The sequence below is a fragment of the Stegodyphus dumicola genome, chromosome X2 (genome assembly GCF_044657685.1).
Source record: "Stegodyphus dumicola isolate Sdum_Otavi_A_Nest chromosome X2, ASM4465768v1".
Taxonomy (NCBI): domain Eukaryota; kingdom Metazoa; phylum Arthropoda; class Arachnida; order Araneae; family Eresidae; genus Stegodyphus; species Stegodyphus dumicola.
This window is the reverse complement of record NC_140781.1, coordinates 57600181-57617790: the sequence shown is the minus strand read 5'-3', so window position 1 is coordinate 57617790 and position 17610 is coordinate 57600181. Positions and strand designations below refer to the sequence as shown.

The 17610-nt window shown below is 30.8% G+C and overlaps 1 protein-coding gene across 1 annotated transcript in view; it reads left to right on the top strand.

The window, feature by feature from the left end:
* Positions 1 to 17103: 17103 nt before the first annotated feature.
* Positions 17104 to 17610, top strand: part of LOC118179307 (uncharacterized) — an 83703-nt gene continuing 83196 nt past the window's right edge. The window contains exon 1 of the mRNA XM_035348498.2: positions 17104 to 17259. Within this exon, the coding sequence (XP_035204389.1) occupies positions 17248 to 17259 (12 nt within the window). The 5' untranslated portion in view covers positions 17104 to 17247. The remainder of the gene's footprint in view (positions 17260 to 17610) is intronic.

Here is a 17610-nt window from a genome sequence, read left to right as displayed (position 1 = left end):
TGTAACAAGGAAAGGGTATTTATCACAAACTGTATAACAGAAGTCAGGGATTTACGAAAACACTGTCCACTTGCGGTGAGAACTTAAAAGTAATTCAACAATAAATGAGATGTAGTGTTTAAATATACAATTCAATTTAATCTAACAGGCTGACTCAGAAACCTAACTGGAAACATACTAACTAGAGGACTAGAATGCATAGCCGCTACTAAGATTAGAAGGTGGAGGAAAAAGACAGCAAACGTGCGCTTTATTAGCGAAATCACGCTGTGTCTAACCTTTTCGATTCAACAGTTAAAATAATCTTGTTCGCCTACTTAATTTGCATCCTGGAGAAGAAATGGGAGGGGAAATAATTCAGGAAAGGCTCAAAAATTAAAATAACTATTAATGCAACTAAACAGGACCCTATGTAACTACTGTATATTAAAGTGAAATGCCATCTTTAAAACAGGATGTTAATTAGTACAGCAGCAAATTCACACTGAAGGATTCTTTTAGAAGCATAAAATTTACTTTTTAACAAATGTGACTGTAAAACTGTATATGTGAGAACCGTATAATAGTCTGAGGAAAGAAACAGGAACCTAACGGGCTAAGTTTATAAGGGCTTCCTCCTTTCCGTATGCCTTCGTGATGCAATTGGAAGCACACTCGACGCGTATTCGAGAGGTCCAGGGTTCGAGCCCCGAGGTGGGCATTGCACATTTTTCATGTCTCCTGCTTCAGAAAAACCTAATGACTTTACAGTGGCACCCAAACTAAAATATGATGAACGATAATTCGTCACCACCAGCATTTGGCGACTGGGTCTTCTAATCCCCAGTCGCCCTTTAAAAGCGGGAGTATATAAGGTATTTCTCCCTCATTTCTGCATGCCTTCGTGGTGTAACTAACTGGAAGCAACACATATTTGAGAGGTACAAGCTTCGAGCTCTGGCGAAGACACTACACATTTTTCCCGTATCCTGCTTAAAAAAAAATTTTAAAAAAATAAAAAAATAAAAAAAAATTAATGAATCTAGAAGGTCATTCATTTATTTAATTATTTATTTTTCTCAACCAGTCATTAGTATCTTTAGTCAGTTAGTAAAATTATTTATTATTTTCGAATAGCTATTAGCACCTTTGTGCACTTAATTAATTAATTTTTTATAATTAGCTATTACTGAAGTAAGCGGAAAATTAATCATTGCTTCTTTCAGTTTTTCGTTTTCGCTAATAAAATTTGTCGCATCTTCATCAAATTAAAAATAAGATTTCAATAACATTCAGCATTTCCAAAACTTTTTAATACAATGCTTTTTCTTGCGCAACAGTGTCGGAAATAAGACCACGAATCTCACTTACTTGTACAGGTTTCTATTTACGTCATACTTCACCTAATGAGTTTCAGTCACAACTACCACACGTATCTTTTATAAAATATTTATAAGAATTTTTTATAAGACTATATTTCTAAACTAATTGATTATAAAATTAGCAAACTTGTAAAAAAAATACGGAACACTTAAGTGCAAAGTGATTAAACAAAGAAAAATAAAACAGCGGGGGGGGGGAGGGAATTCAATATGAAACAGACTGTAAAATGAGGAAAAGGTTCGTGAAAACGTTTTGCAAATTAGAGCGCATTTAAAGTGAAAAGCGCTTTTAAATTCTTGAGTATTCAAGAGAATGATAAACGTACTTAAGTTTTTCTAAAAATTTGATTATCATGCACTTTTTCTGTTAAATACGCTTCTTGTGATTCGCGTTGTCATATCGCTTCTTGCTTGTTCAAGTATTTATTCAAAATGTATTGTATCACAAGGAAGCAAACTTCACATTTTGGGGGGGGGGCTTCTAACATTTTTAATAAAAATAATTGAGATTTTAAAGTGTGTTTAAAATTAATTTTTAGAAATATTTTTTATCAATTCAAAAGCCTAATAATTACTATTTAAGAATGAATCTGGAAACAGCTGATACTTTGGACGGCCCACCCCCATTGAGAAATGAAGAGCTTAAAACCTCAAATCAATGGAACAAAACTATCGAAAGGATAAGGAAAGAGGTTGCTTCAATAGTTCATGAGAAAAGGCATTTGCTTTTACTATAACGAATGACATGTTTGGAACTCCTCCCGCAAATCTCAAATAAATTCGATAACTTGGAAGTATTTCACAAAATACACTCCTGCTCAAATAAGCAACAAAGGCAAAACACGGAATAAGACAAAAACTTTTCAATGGATATGTGTGAAATTGATCCAAGAGGTTGGTGTGGCAAACTAGACCATATAGCCAACCAACAATAAAGCAAAGACATACAAAAACACGTATTTCGGCCATCACATTACGAAAGACCAAATGGGTCGGAAGAATGTGCAATGGAAACATTATACTAATAACTGCTATGATACCCTTTAGCTGAAATGCATGCTTGACAATGGCGAGTCAAGCTGGCAATCTCTGATCGCTTCTTGTGGCGGTAGCGCACATTCCTGTAGGATGTAAGTCGGAGAAGCTCCTGGAGAGTGTCTGGCGGGAGTAGATAGAAAACACGGGTTCACCCACACGCGGTGTGCGGTGTGGGCGTGGCCAATGACGTCACACAGAGGGCGGGGCCAAAGGCAACGTCATCACACTAGTAGGCGTGGTTTCGAGTGGAGTTGAGGTGTTCGTAGACTGCTGATTGAGTTGTAGACCTCCTGCTTTTCATTTAAAGTTAGTTTTTTTTTTAAATTGGCAACGGGGTCATGGCGTCCGCTAGGGATGAAAAATGAAAATAATCTATTTAGGAATTGCTCATGGCGTCCTCTATGGACGAAAAAAGAAAATAATTTATTTTAGAAATTTCTATTTTAAAAAAAAAAAAATACTCTATTATTCAAAATATAGAATTGAACTCTGAAACAAAATATCTCACCAGCTGAGTAGTTTGAAGATTTTAACCACTAAGCTGACGGGATACATTCAGATTTAGGTAAAAAAGCCTATATAAGAAAATGGAATTTGAATCGACTCATCAATTTATTCTGATACTTTTATTCTTTCTAGTTTTCCATGAAACTTTAACTTATTTCTCAGGTTTTCTGTTCATAATAACATATTTATTTACTGTCATATTTTTTTAATACTTAACGTTTCTAATTTGTAATATTTTATTTAATTTCCACATACTATTTTTTTTTCATACCTTTCATACCATTTCAGCATACCCTGATTTTTAACTTATATATTATATTTCACAAACGTTCCCGCACATGCTGTTTATTTGTTACACTACTTAATTTTAGATGCAATTTCACACTTTTTTTAACGTTATAATGTTCAATATATTCTGAATTTTAACTTCATTTACTTTTTTTAAACCATTCTAGTATTCTATACACACTTTAACTTAGTGGTTTGAAATTCTATTTAAAAAGAAACGTTTATTTTTCGTGATCTTAGTTCTTTTACTAAATTTTCTACAGAATTTCTAATTTCTTTTACATGTTTAACAATATCTTCCTTACATTACCGAATATTTTTTTAAAAAACTTAAGTCTATAACTGTTAATTGCGTTTCTTACGTTCATGATTTCCCTTCTGTGTTTATATTTCTTAATTCTAGTTTAACTTATTTATTATAATGTTTTTATTTCTGTCTCATCATTCGTAATTCCAACATTTTATCCCTTTTTATTCATTTTAACGATATGGATTGTTTTCATTTACTCCATATTCAAATATTTCCTTACAATTTTTAAAATACTTGTTTTATTCTCCGATCATAATAAATCATCTACAGGTTTTACTCAGAAATTTCCATTCACAACTTTACAGTTTAATACCATTTATATCTAAATGCATTTCTTTCTGATATAGTTTTACGATCTTCAAAGTTTCTAACATCATGTTTAGTTTTAAATCCCTATTACCTTTATGTGTGTTGATAATTTTCATTTCTAATTTTACAACCACGTTCAGTGTTTCATCCACACATACCAAAATATTTCTTACATCTTCTGGTATTTAGTCTATGTCATATTTCAGTACTTCAAATGAATTTACACTGCTCACACTATTATTTTTTCATGTTTTAGAGACACTGACTATATTAATTTTACTATTTTTCATACACTAATTGCATCTATGTCAGCACTCATGATAAAGTAGCAATTGTTTTGCATCACATGCATAAAGAAATTCTTAAAACCAACTTTTTCAATATCGTATTCAAATTACTGTTTTCCAGATGGGAATTACCAGTATTCTTTGGTTTTACTCTGTTACATCTTTTTAAATTTTAACATCTTACTTTTAATTCTAACATACATCTTTCGAACAGTTTTTTCTTTTAATAATAGCCTTACCTTATTTGTTCAAATTAATTCTTTAATTCACCTTCTTTACTACCTTTCAATACCTTCATAATTCACTATGCAAACGCAATGTCTTTCACTGACATTCTGTTTAATAATACTACAAGTTTCCTTAATTGACAAAAAGCGAATCATTTCTCAGTTCAAAATAGAATTACTATATTTCGCACAAACATTACCTTCATCCATTCAAGACACCCCTTAACCTGTAACTGACGTAGCGATAGGAAAGGAGACACTTATCATATGCTCTTTCGACATTTGAAGTTTCTAGAACTTCTTTGACAAGTATATCAATACCATCAGAAAATATACTTAACATTTTTACCCAGTTTAAAGGCAACATACTGTTATAAGAATGGTTTTAGTTAAATTTATAAGACAAATAAACACATTTTGTGCTAAATAGGCATAAACATTTAGATTCAGAATATTTCTTTTTAATCCGATGTAAGACTTGAATTTCATTCATGATACGGATTGTCTCTTGATTTTTTTGTTTACCTTACACTAATAGAAAATTTTTATTTTACAAGTTCAGCTTTTAACGAAATAGAAATAAAAACTACGATACACCTGGTGTTTTTAAGAAAAGGAACTTTGATATAATTCTGGAAATGTAAATGCTTTTAGAGTTTTTTTCTTTCAATAACGTTGATTTTCATTACTTTACTAACTTCAATAATTCTCTTATTAGCTAATATGAATGAAAGAAGATTGTCAAAAATGTGACACAGTATAATTCTTACGAACATACGTACCTTTACCAGCATACAGATATTACCGATTGAAATGAAGAAAGATACAGATATTTTACTCCAATCTACATTAAATTAAAAAAAAAATATTTAAACTTTCATACATTCCAAAGAATAAACGAAAACTCAATAGATATTGTCATGTTTGTATATATGAGATAAAAGTTTTATGAATGGTATTTAAAGTAATGCTTAGAACTTCATAAAAGCGAACATTCACTATGTTAATGCACATATCATCAGTTATTTACATAATTCAATGTAATATTAATCATTACATGTACTATATGCATATATATTTAAAGTTTAATTGTCTTACAATTGAATAATTAACTATTGAGAGAAAGAGGCTCATATCTTACACTATTTAATTCACATGGAACAAATTTTTCCATCAACCACATTGAACCGCGTTTATTAAATTCGCCAAAGCTCTTTTATTTCTGCATTTTCACACTCACGACACATTTTAAATGTAACTATTGATTACCATTTCAAACACCGATATCATAACTCAGTGTAAATCCACATCATAACTCATTTTTTCCCTACTAATTACAATTTTATATATTCAAGAAGTACATCTAAGACATGATCATTTTCTATGTTCTAGCAAATCGATTCAATTGCGAACATACTATTAAGACTTGCGATTTTAGAAGACTTGCATGTATTAACGATGTTAACGTTTCTTCGTTTTTGTAAGATTCGTATCAAACCATGTCGCATTCGAATGTGGTGTAAGAGATCACTTTTTCTTTTAAACACTTGTAAACAATGGATGCAATTTATAAGAAGAGAAGTATCATGCTGTTTCAAAACATTATCATCAGCATATTTCTGTTTCTTTTGACACCAGCAAAATTTAAAAAAAAAAAAAAAAGGTTCGTGAGATTTTCTTCAAATTCTGTTTTACTTGAAAAAAATGTCCGAACATTCAATACGATGTAAAGATTCATATTGTTTTAAATTCTTATGCTCACTAAATATTTTTTATCACGATTTACTCTTAAAAGTAACTTTATAAGTTTTCATATCCTTTTTACATGAAAAGAACTTGTGATATTTTCAACACGAGTGAATCACTTGAAGCATATACTGCACTGTAAGCATACAATACTTAAAAAAATTGTTATAAAAAATAAAAATACATTCATTTCACCAAGAAGCTTTTCTATTTAAATACATTTATTTATTTCCAAAGAACAAGTTTCTGTATTATACATAAAATATACTTAGAATTTTCTTTCATTAGTTAATATCAAATTAACAACAATATCCATTTACTGATATTTGATATACATGTTTGCTTTAAAATTAAAACTAAAATTTCAATATATTTCTATTAAAAAAAACATAAGGAAAAAAAAAATACTCATAACATCAACCAAAGACAGAAATTTAAATAGAATAGCTGTACTTATATTAGTGCATTTTTATAATCTTCATAACATTTCGATTCAAAAAACCTATTACAAAATAAATGAAACATTTTTTTCTGCCTTAAAGAATCTCTTATATTTTTAAAATTAATACATAAAAATATATCTTCCCCAATATATTTAATTCTATCCTCAACACTTATTATAATGCAATCATGTCTTGTTTGTGAAGGATGATTTACAATACAACCTTCGCATTTAAATAGTTTTGTAATCACTGAATTTAATTCAGTTTTGATAGAGTTTATGAGTTCTTTAAAAAGTTCATCATCATCACTTACCATATCCGAACAATTGTTTTTACATTTGATTTGCAACGGTAAAATAATTTCAAAAATACTTTTATATAAAGTATTAGATACATCAGGAATAATTTCTTTCAATTTTTTTAAAATATCACAGTTTACTTTTAGGTATGTAGGTTTTAGTTTAAAAGAATTTTCATCTTGTTTAAAAACTTGTTGAAAAATACACTCACCTTCTTTGTTGAAAACTACCAACTCATTATTGCAAATGATGCTGGCAGTCGTATAGACAAGGTTAAATTCATATATTTTTCAGGAAAATTCTTGCCATGTTGCAGGAGTTATAACAACACCGCGTGTAGTAGGGTATAATATTTTATTTTGTTCCACACATTCACGTAGATGAATGTTCATTCTGTTTTCAAACTGATTTATGGACACAAAATATCCCCAACCAAGAGTCCACTGTGCAATCAACTTCGAACTTTCTTTTTTCTGTTCTCGATTATTCGGCATGAAGATATTTTCAGGAACAGACTTCATATAGTGGGCAAACCAGTCATCCTCTGGAAGTTCATCCTCATTATCTTCCAAGCGTCGTTTTTTAATTTTCGAAATTTTTATGTTTCGGAATGTGATACTAATTCTAGGATCTTTAACGTCAGGTTGAGAGGGTATTCCGTGCATCCAAAATTGATTCGTTGGGGGTTTCATTACAAGGAGAGTTCCATGAGTTAAGTCCACGCTTCAAGATGTGAAATTTCGCCTGGTAAATACCATTTGACGTTTTGCACCTAAACTGATGATAGGTATATCACTTTCAGGTTCGAGACAAGTTTCATTGTCTTTATGCGTTGAAATTTTCGCCACTCCGTCAGGATAATAGTTCAATAAAGCAAAATTATATTTTTTGCCAGTTATCGTTTCAACATAATCTTTTACATTTAGAAGAGTTTGAGTCCATGGTTCTGCACAAATGCTCGTTCCAGAGAATTCGTAACTAAGTCCTTCATCACCAAAACCGAGTACTTTTCTTCGTGGAACATACTGAGTCCCATTAATTTCAAAACTAATATTTTTAAAATCATAATTTGATAGTTCATCTAGCAAAATATCAGCTTCATTTCGTGAATAAAATTCTTCGTATAATTCCACATTTAACTCTGTATCACATATATTCCTCATATTCGCTTCTGAATCTAACGACAATTCTGAATGATATAGAAATACGTAGCATTCTTAAATAGCAAAAATTATCTAAAACATACATTAACGAAATGATTTCATCAACACTTATCGTAATACATTCTTGTCATGTCTTGTTTGTGAAGCCAGTCTTTCCGGCGTCATATGTGTAAAAATAATCATGATAGGATAGTGGGAAAGAGTTATACTGTCCTAATGTTGTTATTCTGAACCTCGATATTACATATATGCATAAGGAGAATCTTAAAAGCATCATCCACTTATCATGATAGAGTAATGGAAAATTTCTAAAACTCTGATAATCATACGCGAAAGAATGTATTATCTTAAGGTTGCTGTTGCTATTCCAAATTTGACAGTACATACAGAAGTGAAGGAAGATCCTTGATAAGCGCTGTAGACTTCACGTTATCATGATAACGTGCAGCACTTATCAAGGGTCTTCCATCACTTCTGTATGTATTGTCAAACTTGGAATAGCAACAACAACCTTAAGATAATACATTCTTTCGCGTATGATTATCAGAGTTTTAGAAATTTTCCATTACTCTATCATGATAAGTGGATGATGCTTTTAAGATTCTCCTTATGCATATATGTAATATCGAGGTTCAGAATAACAACATTAGGACAGTATAACTCTTTCCCACTATCCTATCATGATTATTTTTACACATATGACGCCGGAAAGACTGGCTTCACAAACAAGACATGACAAGAATGTATTACGATAAGTGTTGATGAAATCATTTCGTTAATGTATGTTTTAGATAATTTTTGCTATTTAAGAATGCTACGTATTTCTATATCATTCAGAATTGTCGTTAGATTCAGAAGCGAATATGAGGAATATATGTGATACAGAGTTAAATGTGGAATTATACGAAGAATTTTATTCACGAAATGAAGCTGATATTTTGCTAGATGAACTATCAAATTATGATTTTAAAAATATTAGTTTTGAAATTAATGGGACTCAGTATGTTCCACGAAGAAAAGTACTCGGTTTTGGTGATGAAGGACTTAGTTACGAATTCTCTGGAACGAGCATTTGTGCAGAACCATGGACTCAAACTCTTCTAAATGTAAAAGATTATGTTGAAACGATAACTGGCAAAAAATATAATTTTGCTTTATTGAACTATTATCCTGACGGAGTGGCGAAAATTTCAACGCATAAAGACAATGAAACTTGTCTCGAACCTGAAAGTGATATACCTATCATCAGTTTAGGTGCAAAACGTCAAATGGTATTTACCAGGCGAAATTTCACATCTTGAAGCGTGGACTTAACTCATGGAACTCTCCTTGTAATGAAACCCCCAACGAATCAATTTTGGATGCACGGAATACCCTCTCAACCTGACGTTAAAGATCCTAGAATTAGTATCACATTCCGAAACATAAAAATTTCGAAAATTAAAAAACGACGCTTGGAAGATAATGAGGATGAACTTCCAGAGGATGACTGGTTTGCCCACTATATGAAGTCTGTTCCTGAAAATATCTTCATGCCGAATAATCGAGAACAGAAAAAAGAAAGTTCGAAGTTGATTGCACAGTGGACTCTTGGTTGGGGATATTTTGTGTCCATAAATCAGTTTGAAAACAGAATGAACATTCATCTACGTGAATGTGTGGAACAAAATAAAATATTATACCCTACTACACGCGGTGTTGTTATAACTCCTGCAACATGGCAAGAATTTTCCTGAAAAATATATGAATTTAACCTTGTCTATACGACTGCCAGCATCATTTGCAATAATGAGTTGGTAGTTTTCAACAAAGAAGGTGAGTGTATTTTTCAACAAGTTTTTAAACAAGATGAAAATTCTTTTAAACTAAAACCTACATACCTAAAAGTAAACTGTGATATTTTAAAAAAATTGAAAGAAATTATTCCTGATGTATCTAATACTTTATATAAAAGTATTTTTGAAATTATTTTACCGTTGCAAATCAAATGTAAAAACAATTGTTCGGATATGGTAAGTGATGATGATGAACTTTTTAAAGAACTCATAAACTCTATCAAAACTGAATTAAATTCAGTGATTACAAAACTATTTAAATGCGAAGGTTGTATTGTAAATCATCCTTCACAAACAAGACATGATTGCATTATAATAAGTGTTGAGGATAGAATTAAATATATTGGGGAAGATATATTTTTATGTATTAATTTTAAAAATATAAGAGATTCTTTAAGGCAGAAAAAAATGTTTCATTTATTTTGTAATAGGTTTTTTGAATCGAAATGTTATGAAGATTATAAAAATGCACTAATATAAGTACAGCTATTCTATTTAAATTTCTGTCTTTGGTTGATGTTATGAGTATTTTTTTTTCCTTATGTTTTTTTTAATAGAAATATATTGAAATTTTAGTTTTAATTTTAAAGCAAACATGTATATCAAATATCAGTAAATGGATATTGTTGTTAATTTGATATTAACTAATGAAAGAAAATTCTAAGTATATTTTATGTATAATACAGAAACTTGTTCTTTGGAAATAAATAAATGTATTTAAATAGAAAAGCTTCTTGGTGAAATGAATGTATTTTTATTTTTTATAACAATTTTTTTAAGTATTGTATGCTTACAGTGCAGTATATGCTTCAAGTGATTCACTCGTGTTGAAAATATCACAAGTTCTTTTCATGTAAAAAGGATATGAAAACTTATAAAGTTACTTTTAAGAGTAAATCGTGATAAAAAATATTTAGTGAGCATAAGAATTTAAAACAATATGAATCTTTACATCGTATTGAATGTTCGGACATTTTTTTCAAGTAAAACAGAATTTGAAGAAAATCTCACGAACCTTTTTTTTTTTTTTTAAATTTTGCTGGTGTCAAAAGAAACAGAAATATGCTGATGATAATGTTTTGAAACAGCATGATACTTCTCTTCTTATAAATTGCATCCATTGTTTACAAGTGTTTAAAAGAAAAAGTGATCTCTTACACCACATTCGAATGCGACATGGTTTGATACGAATCTTACAAAAACGAAGAAACGTTAACATCGTTAATACATGCAAGTCTTCTAAAATCGCAAGTCTTAATAGTATGTTCGCAATTGAATCGATTTGCTAGAACATAGAAAATGATCATGTCTTAGATGTACTTCTTGAATATATAAAATTGTAATTAGTAGGGAAAAAATGAGTTATGATGTGGATTTACACTGAGTTATGATATCGGTGTTTGAAATGGTAATCAATAGTTACATTTAAAATGTGTCGTGAGTGTGAAAATGCAGAAATAAAAGAGCTTTGGCGAATTTAATAAACGCGGTTCAATGTGGTTGATGGAAAAATTTGTTCCATGTGAATTAAATAGTGTAAGATATGAACCTCTTTCTCTCAATAGTTAATTATTCAATTGTAAGACAATTAAACTTTAAATATATATGCATATAGTACATGTAATGATTAATATTACATTGAATTATGTAAATAACTGATGATATGTGTATTAACATAGTGAATGTTCGCTTTTATGAAGTTCTAAGCATTACTTTAAATACCATTCATAAAACTTTTATCTCATATATACAAACATGACAATATCTATTGAGTTTTCGTTTATTCTTTGGAATGTATGAAAGTTTAAATATTTTTTTTTTAATTTAATGTAGATTGGAGTAAAATATCTGTATCTTTCTTCATTTCAATCGGTAATATCTGTATGCTGGTAAAGGTACGTATGTTCGTAAGAATTATACTGTGTCACATTTTTGACAATCTTCTTTCATTCATATTAGCTAATAAGAGAATTATTGAAGTTAGTAAAGTAATGAAAATCAACGTTATTGAAAGAAAAAAACTCTAAAAGCATTTACATTTCCAGAATTATATCAAAGTTCCTTTTCTTAAAAACACCAGGTGTATCGTAGTTTTTATTTCTATTTCGTTAAAAGCTGAACTTGTAAAATAAAAATTTTCTATTAGTGTAAGGTAAACAAAAAAATCAAGAGACAATCCGTATCATGAATGAAATTCAAGTCTTACATCGGATTAAAAAGAAATATTCTGAATCTAAATGTTTATGCCTATTTAGCACAAAATGTGTTTATTTGTCTTATAAATTTAACTAAAACCATTCTTATAACAGTATGTTGCCTTTAAACTGGGTAAAAATGTTAAGTATATTTTCTGATGGTATTGATATACTTGTCAAAGAAGTTCTAGAAACTTCAAATGTCGAAAGAGCATATGATAAGTGTCTCCTTTCCTATCGCTACGTCAGTTACAGGTTAAGGGGTGTCTTGAATGGATGAAGGTAATGTTTGTGCGAAATATAGTAGTTCTATTTTGAACTGAGAAATGATTCTCTTTTTGTCAATTAAGGAAACTTGTAGTATTATTAAACAGAATGTCAGTGAAAGACATTGCGTTTGCATAGTGAATTATGAAGGTACTGAAAGGTAGTAAAGAAGGTGAATGAAAGAATTAATTTGAACAGATAAGGTAAGGCTATCATTAAAAGAAAAAACTGTTCAAAAGATGTATGTTAGAATTAAAAGTAAGATGTTAAAATTTAAAAAGATGTAACAGAGTAAAACCAAAGAATACTGGTAATTCCCATCTGGAAAACAGTAATTTGAATACGATATTGAAAAAGTTGGTTTTAAGAATTTCTTTATGCATGTGATGCAAAACAATTGCTACTTTATCATGAGTGCTGACATAGATGCAATTAGTGTATGAAAAATAGTAAAATTAATATAGTCAGTGTCTCTAAAACATGAAAAAATAATAGTGTGAGCAGTGTAAATTCATTTGAAGTACTGAAATATGACATAGACTAAATACCAGAAGATGTAAGAAATATTTTGGTATGTGTGGATGAAACACTGAACGTGGTTGTAAAATTAGAAATGAAAATTATCAACACACATAAAGGTAATAGGGATTTAAAACTAAACATGATGTTAGAAACTTTGAAGATCGTAAAACTATATCAGAAAGAAATGCATTTAGATATAAATGGTATTAAACTGTAAAGTTGTGAATGGAAATTTCTGAGTAAAACCTGTAGATGATCTATTATGATCGGAGAATAAAACAAGTATTTTAAAAATTGTAAGGAAATATTTGAATATGGAGTAAATGAAAACAATCCATATCGTTAAAATGAATAAAAAGGGATAAAATGTTGGAATTACGAATGATGAGACAGAAATAAAAACATTATAATAAATAAGTTAAACTAGAATTAAGAAATATAAACACAGAAGGGAAATCATGAACGTAAGAAACGCAATTAACAGTTATAGACTTAAGTTTTTTAAAAAAATATTCGGTAATGTAAGGAAGATATTGTTAAACATGTAAAAGAAATTAGAAATTCTGTAGAAAATTTAGTAAAAGAACTAAGATCACGAAAAATAAACGTTTCTTTTTAAATAGAATTTCAAACCACTAAGTTAAAGTGTGTATAGAATACTAGAATGGTTTAAAAAAAGTAAATGAAGTTAAAATTCAGAATATATTGAACATTATAACGTTAAAAAAAGTGTGAAATTGCATCTAAAATTAAGTAGTGTAACAAATAAACAGCATGTGCGGGAACGTTTGTGAAATATAATATATAAGTTAAAAATCAGGGTATGCTGAAATGGTATGAAAGGTATGAAAAAAAAATAGTATGTGGAAATTAAATAAAATATTACAAATTAGAAACGTTAAGTATTAAAAAAATATGACAGTAAATAAATATGTTATTATGAACAGAAAACCTGAGAAATAAGTTAAAGTTTCATGGAAAACTAGAAAGAATAAAAGTATCAGAATAAATTGATGAGTCGATTCAAATTCCATTTTCTTATATAGGCTTTTTTACCTAAATCTGAATGTATCCCGTCAGCTTAGTGGTTAAAATCTTCAAACTACTCAGCTGGTGAGATATTTTGTTTCAGAGTTCAATTCTATATTTTGAATAATAGAGTATTTTTTTTTTTAAAATAGAAATTTCTAAAATAAATTATTTTCTTTTTTCGTCCATAGAGGACGCCATGAGCAATTCCTAAATAGATTATTTTCATTTTTCATCCCTAGCGGACGCCATGACCCCGTTGCCAATTTAAAAAAAAAACTAACTTTAAATGAAAAGCAGGAGGTCTACAACTCAATCAGCAGTCTACGAACACCTCAACTCCACTCGAAACCACGCCTACTAGTGTGATGACGTTGCATTTGGCCCCGCCCTCTGTGTGACGTCATTGGCCATGCCCACACCGCACACCGCGTGTGGGTGAACCCGTGTTTTCTATCTACTGGCGGCACATTGCGGCCTACTATCCATTGTCCCAACATGTCCTACATATATGCTGTATGGGATTCAGGTCCGGCGATCTCGCAGGCCACTGCAGATGAATAATTTCAGTCAACAAAAGGATGCACAAGATGGTGTAGAATTTCATTGGAATATCGGATGGCTGTGACGGATCACCTAGAGGCTGGTGCGGTCGTTCGTTGCTATCCCAGCCCATATAAGTAAGCCTCCTCCGGTGTAATGATTTGTTCTGACGATGTTTTTCGGGCGATGGTGTGTCCCTGGCTCTTGCCATATCCTTATCCTTTGGGAATCGTTCTGGATGTTGAATTAAGACTTATTCGTAAAGAGTAAGTGTAGAGAAATAGAGCTGATTAATTTACACTGTGATATAAATCTCATTCAAAGATTTTAAGGCACAAATTTAATTAACTTTTATCAGTACTTCTCAAAAGATAAGTATCTTAAGTTACGAATTTTTACAATAAGTACATTCGCTTTGTTTTTAACTACATTTACATGTAAACAGTTTTTTTTTTTTTTCGTAGCTGAAAATTAATAACTCTACGAAGAGAACCAGACTGCCGATGTGTATCGACAATTTATGATGATACTGTAAAGTCTGTGTCTCTTTGGGAACATAAACTTTTAAAAGGACTGTTGAAGAACTACCTTCTAGCTTTGTGAAGCAAAACAGAAGGAGGGTGTATAAGACCCTTTCTATTCAAACATAAAATTAACAATGACCCAACTTGGGTTACACAAAGCCACGCACTTCTGGCTTAACAGATTAACGTAGCAAATACTGATTTCAAGGTGGGGTAGATTAGCCTAACGGCTCAAAGAGTACTTTCACTCTCAGAAAGGTAGCTCGTACACACGTTACACGTGGGAAAAACCACGAAAACGCCCATGCAGCCAGCCCGTTTGCGGGATTCGAACCTCGGACCGAACTACCAGTGTTCAGCGACTTTACCGCTCGGCCGCTGGTGGGCTCGCTCTCAGAAAGAGCTCTGGTTTGTAGTAAACCGGCAAGACAAGCCCTAATGGCTGGAACACTGAACGCCGCTAACGCAAGTCGCTAATAATCACAGCACAACGTGGCCTGGAATAGGAAGACACGCTCTAAAACTAACTCCCGAAACTTTTGCTTAAATAGCATTTCATTCTACTTTAATTTGGAAAAAAGTAAAAAGCAAAGATATTTACAGTAATTCACATACACTTATTATTTTTCTGTTTCGCGTCGTAGAAAAATCTAATAAATACAAGAAAGAGAATAGGTTGTCATTATTTATTAAGTTTTGCCCCTCCTGAGAAGCTTTCGAGTATTTTTTTTTTTTTAGTTTAAATTAAAAAGCAAGTTATTTAGTAGTTCAGTATATTATAATTAGTTGACTAAATGTCAGTCTGAAAATTTTAATATTTAGTTCTCAAATTTTAATACTTAGCTGTCTGTTTGAATTCTAAATTGTGATCAAAAAAAATTTCTTCTAGACACCAACTTTCAGATTTCAGGCAAAATATGAATATAAATTTGATATTTTTCTTTGCGTTATTTTTATTCGTATGTTTTCACCAAATATCTAGTAAAAGGTTCCCCTCCCAGTTCCACTCCAGTTTTTAAGGACAGTAGCCTGGGGCACGGGTCCGAGGGTCTTCCACTCTTCTCCCTCTACGACTAAACCACTCGGAAGGCTTTTCTCTTCTCTGTATATTTGGAGTGCTCCCATACGACAAATACACTATACGTTTACAAACGCCTATGCCTTCTCTGGGTTTTGAAACTGAACCCCCTGGTACGGCATTCAGATTCACTAACCATTACTCTATCTGGGTGGCACAATTTTACATATTTGGCTACTTATTCAAAAGCTACCTGAAAATTTTTAAATGAATGTTTTTTACTGCCTGTTAAACTGAAGCACTTCTAACACTCCCACTTCTCTTTTTCTCTGAGAGCTACAAAATTATTTCATATTGCTTTTTTGGAGGCTGTGAGTCTTTCCTAGGCCCTCCCAACGGCCGATAGTATAAGACAGCTTAACACTAGTGCTTCAATCCACGTTCAAATCACAGTGAACCGGCTGGCTGCATAAGCGCTTTTTTTTTTTTTTTTTTCGTGTATAATGTGCATACAAGCCAGTTTTCTTCAGAAAGCCCACTACGAATCGTTCTTTCTCTTAGACAGTTTCTAGAGGGCTTTGCCATAATCTGGTTCTGGTTATTTGAGCATAGCAAAGCATACGAGGGCTATCTGCCTAAGCAGAGGGTAATCTAATGAATCTAATTCTGTTTATGTAAACTTTGAAATAAAGATTTTGGGAAAATATGTGCAGTTGTGTTTAAATTCTACTCATAACAGAATTAGTTGATTGTGTATAACGTTTCCAACATTATTGCAGATGTAATTATAGCTCTTTTATTTATAATACGTTTTTACGCGAGCAATGCAGCATGATGATTAAGTATTTATTTAGATATGTTTTATTTTATTTCTTTTAACTTTTTTATATGATGATAAGCTTACTTTGCGTGATATACATGAATTATTTAAAAAGTAATTAAATATATTTTGAAGGATAAAAATTAAATTTATTCGCCTTTAAATCTGCTTTTAAATCTTTAGAAATAAAGACGGGAATTTTTAGTGCAGGCGAAACATTAGCGCTTGTTTGTTTCTACATGAGTTACAGAAAATAAACGAGAATTAAATTACAATAAACAAGTGAATCAAATAACTGTTCCAATTTTAAAATTTGATGCTTGTGAAAACAGGCGGGAATTGTCCTTGAATGTAGCCCAGAGCTATGGAGTGTGGTTATTTGCCGTCTGCCGAAGGTCAGCTCATGCTAGACCAACGGCCTTCATAGAAGCAAGGTATAAAAGTGAAATGTCAAAATAGAATCTGCGCTAGAACCTTATAACTCTGTAACGAAAAGACGTTCAGCCTTCAGCCATTATGTTCTCTGGAGTAAGTTTTTGATTTATCATTTTGACTTTTAAATGTATTCTTATAATAATTATCAGTTTTCATACATATGATGTATTTACATAAACAATTTTATTTTCCCAATTAATTCAGAAAGATGTGATACAATTAGAGCATTAAAATTATTAATATAAAAATAAATTATCTTGTTTATTTCTAAAATTTCCTGAAAAAACTGATCTCCATATTAACACTTTAATTATGTATGTTCTAATGATATTCCAATTTTTTATTCATTGTCAAATTAATCTCTAAGCCATGTGAAATATCAGTAAATAAATTAATACAATCATATCAATTTAATTTTTATTGTCAAAATTTTAGAAAAAGGAA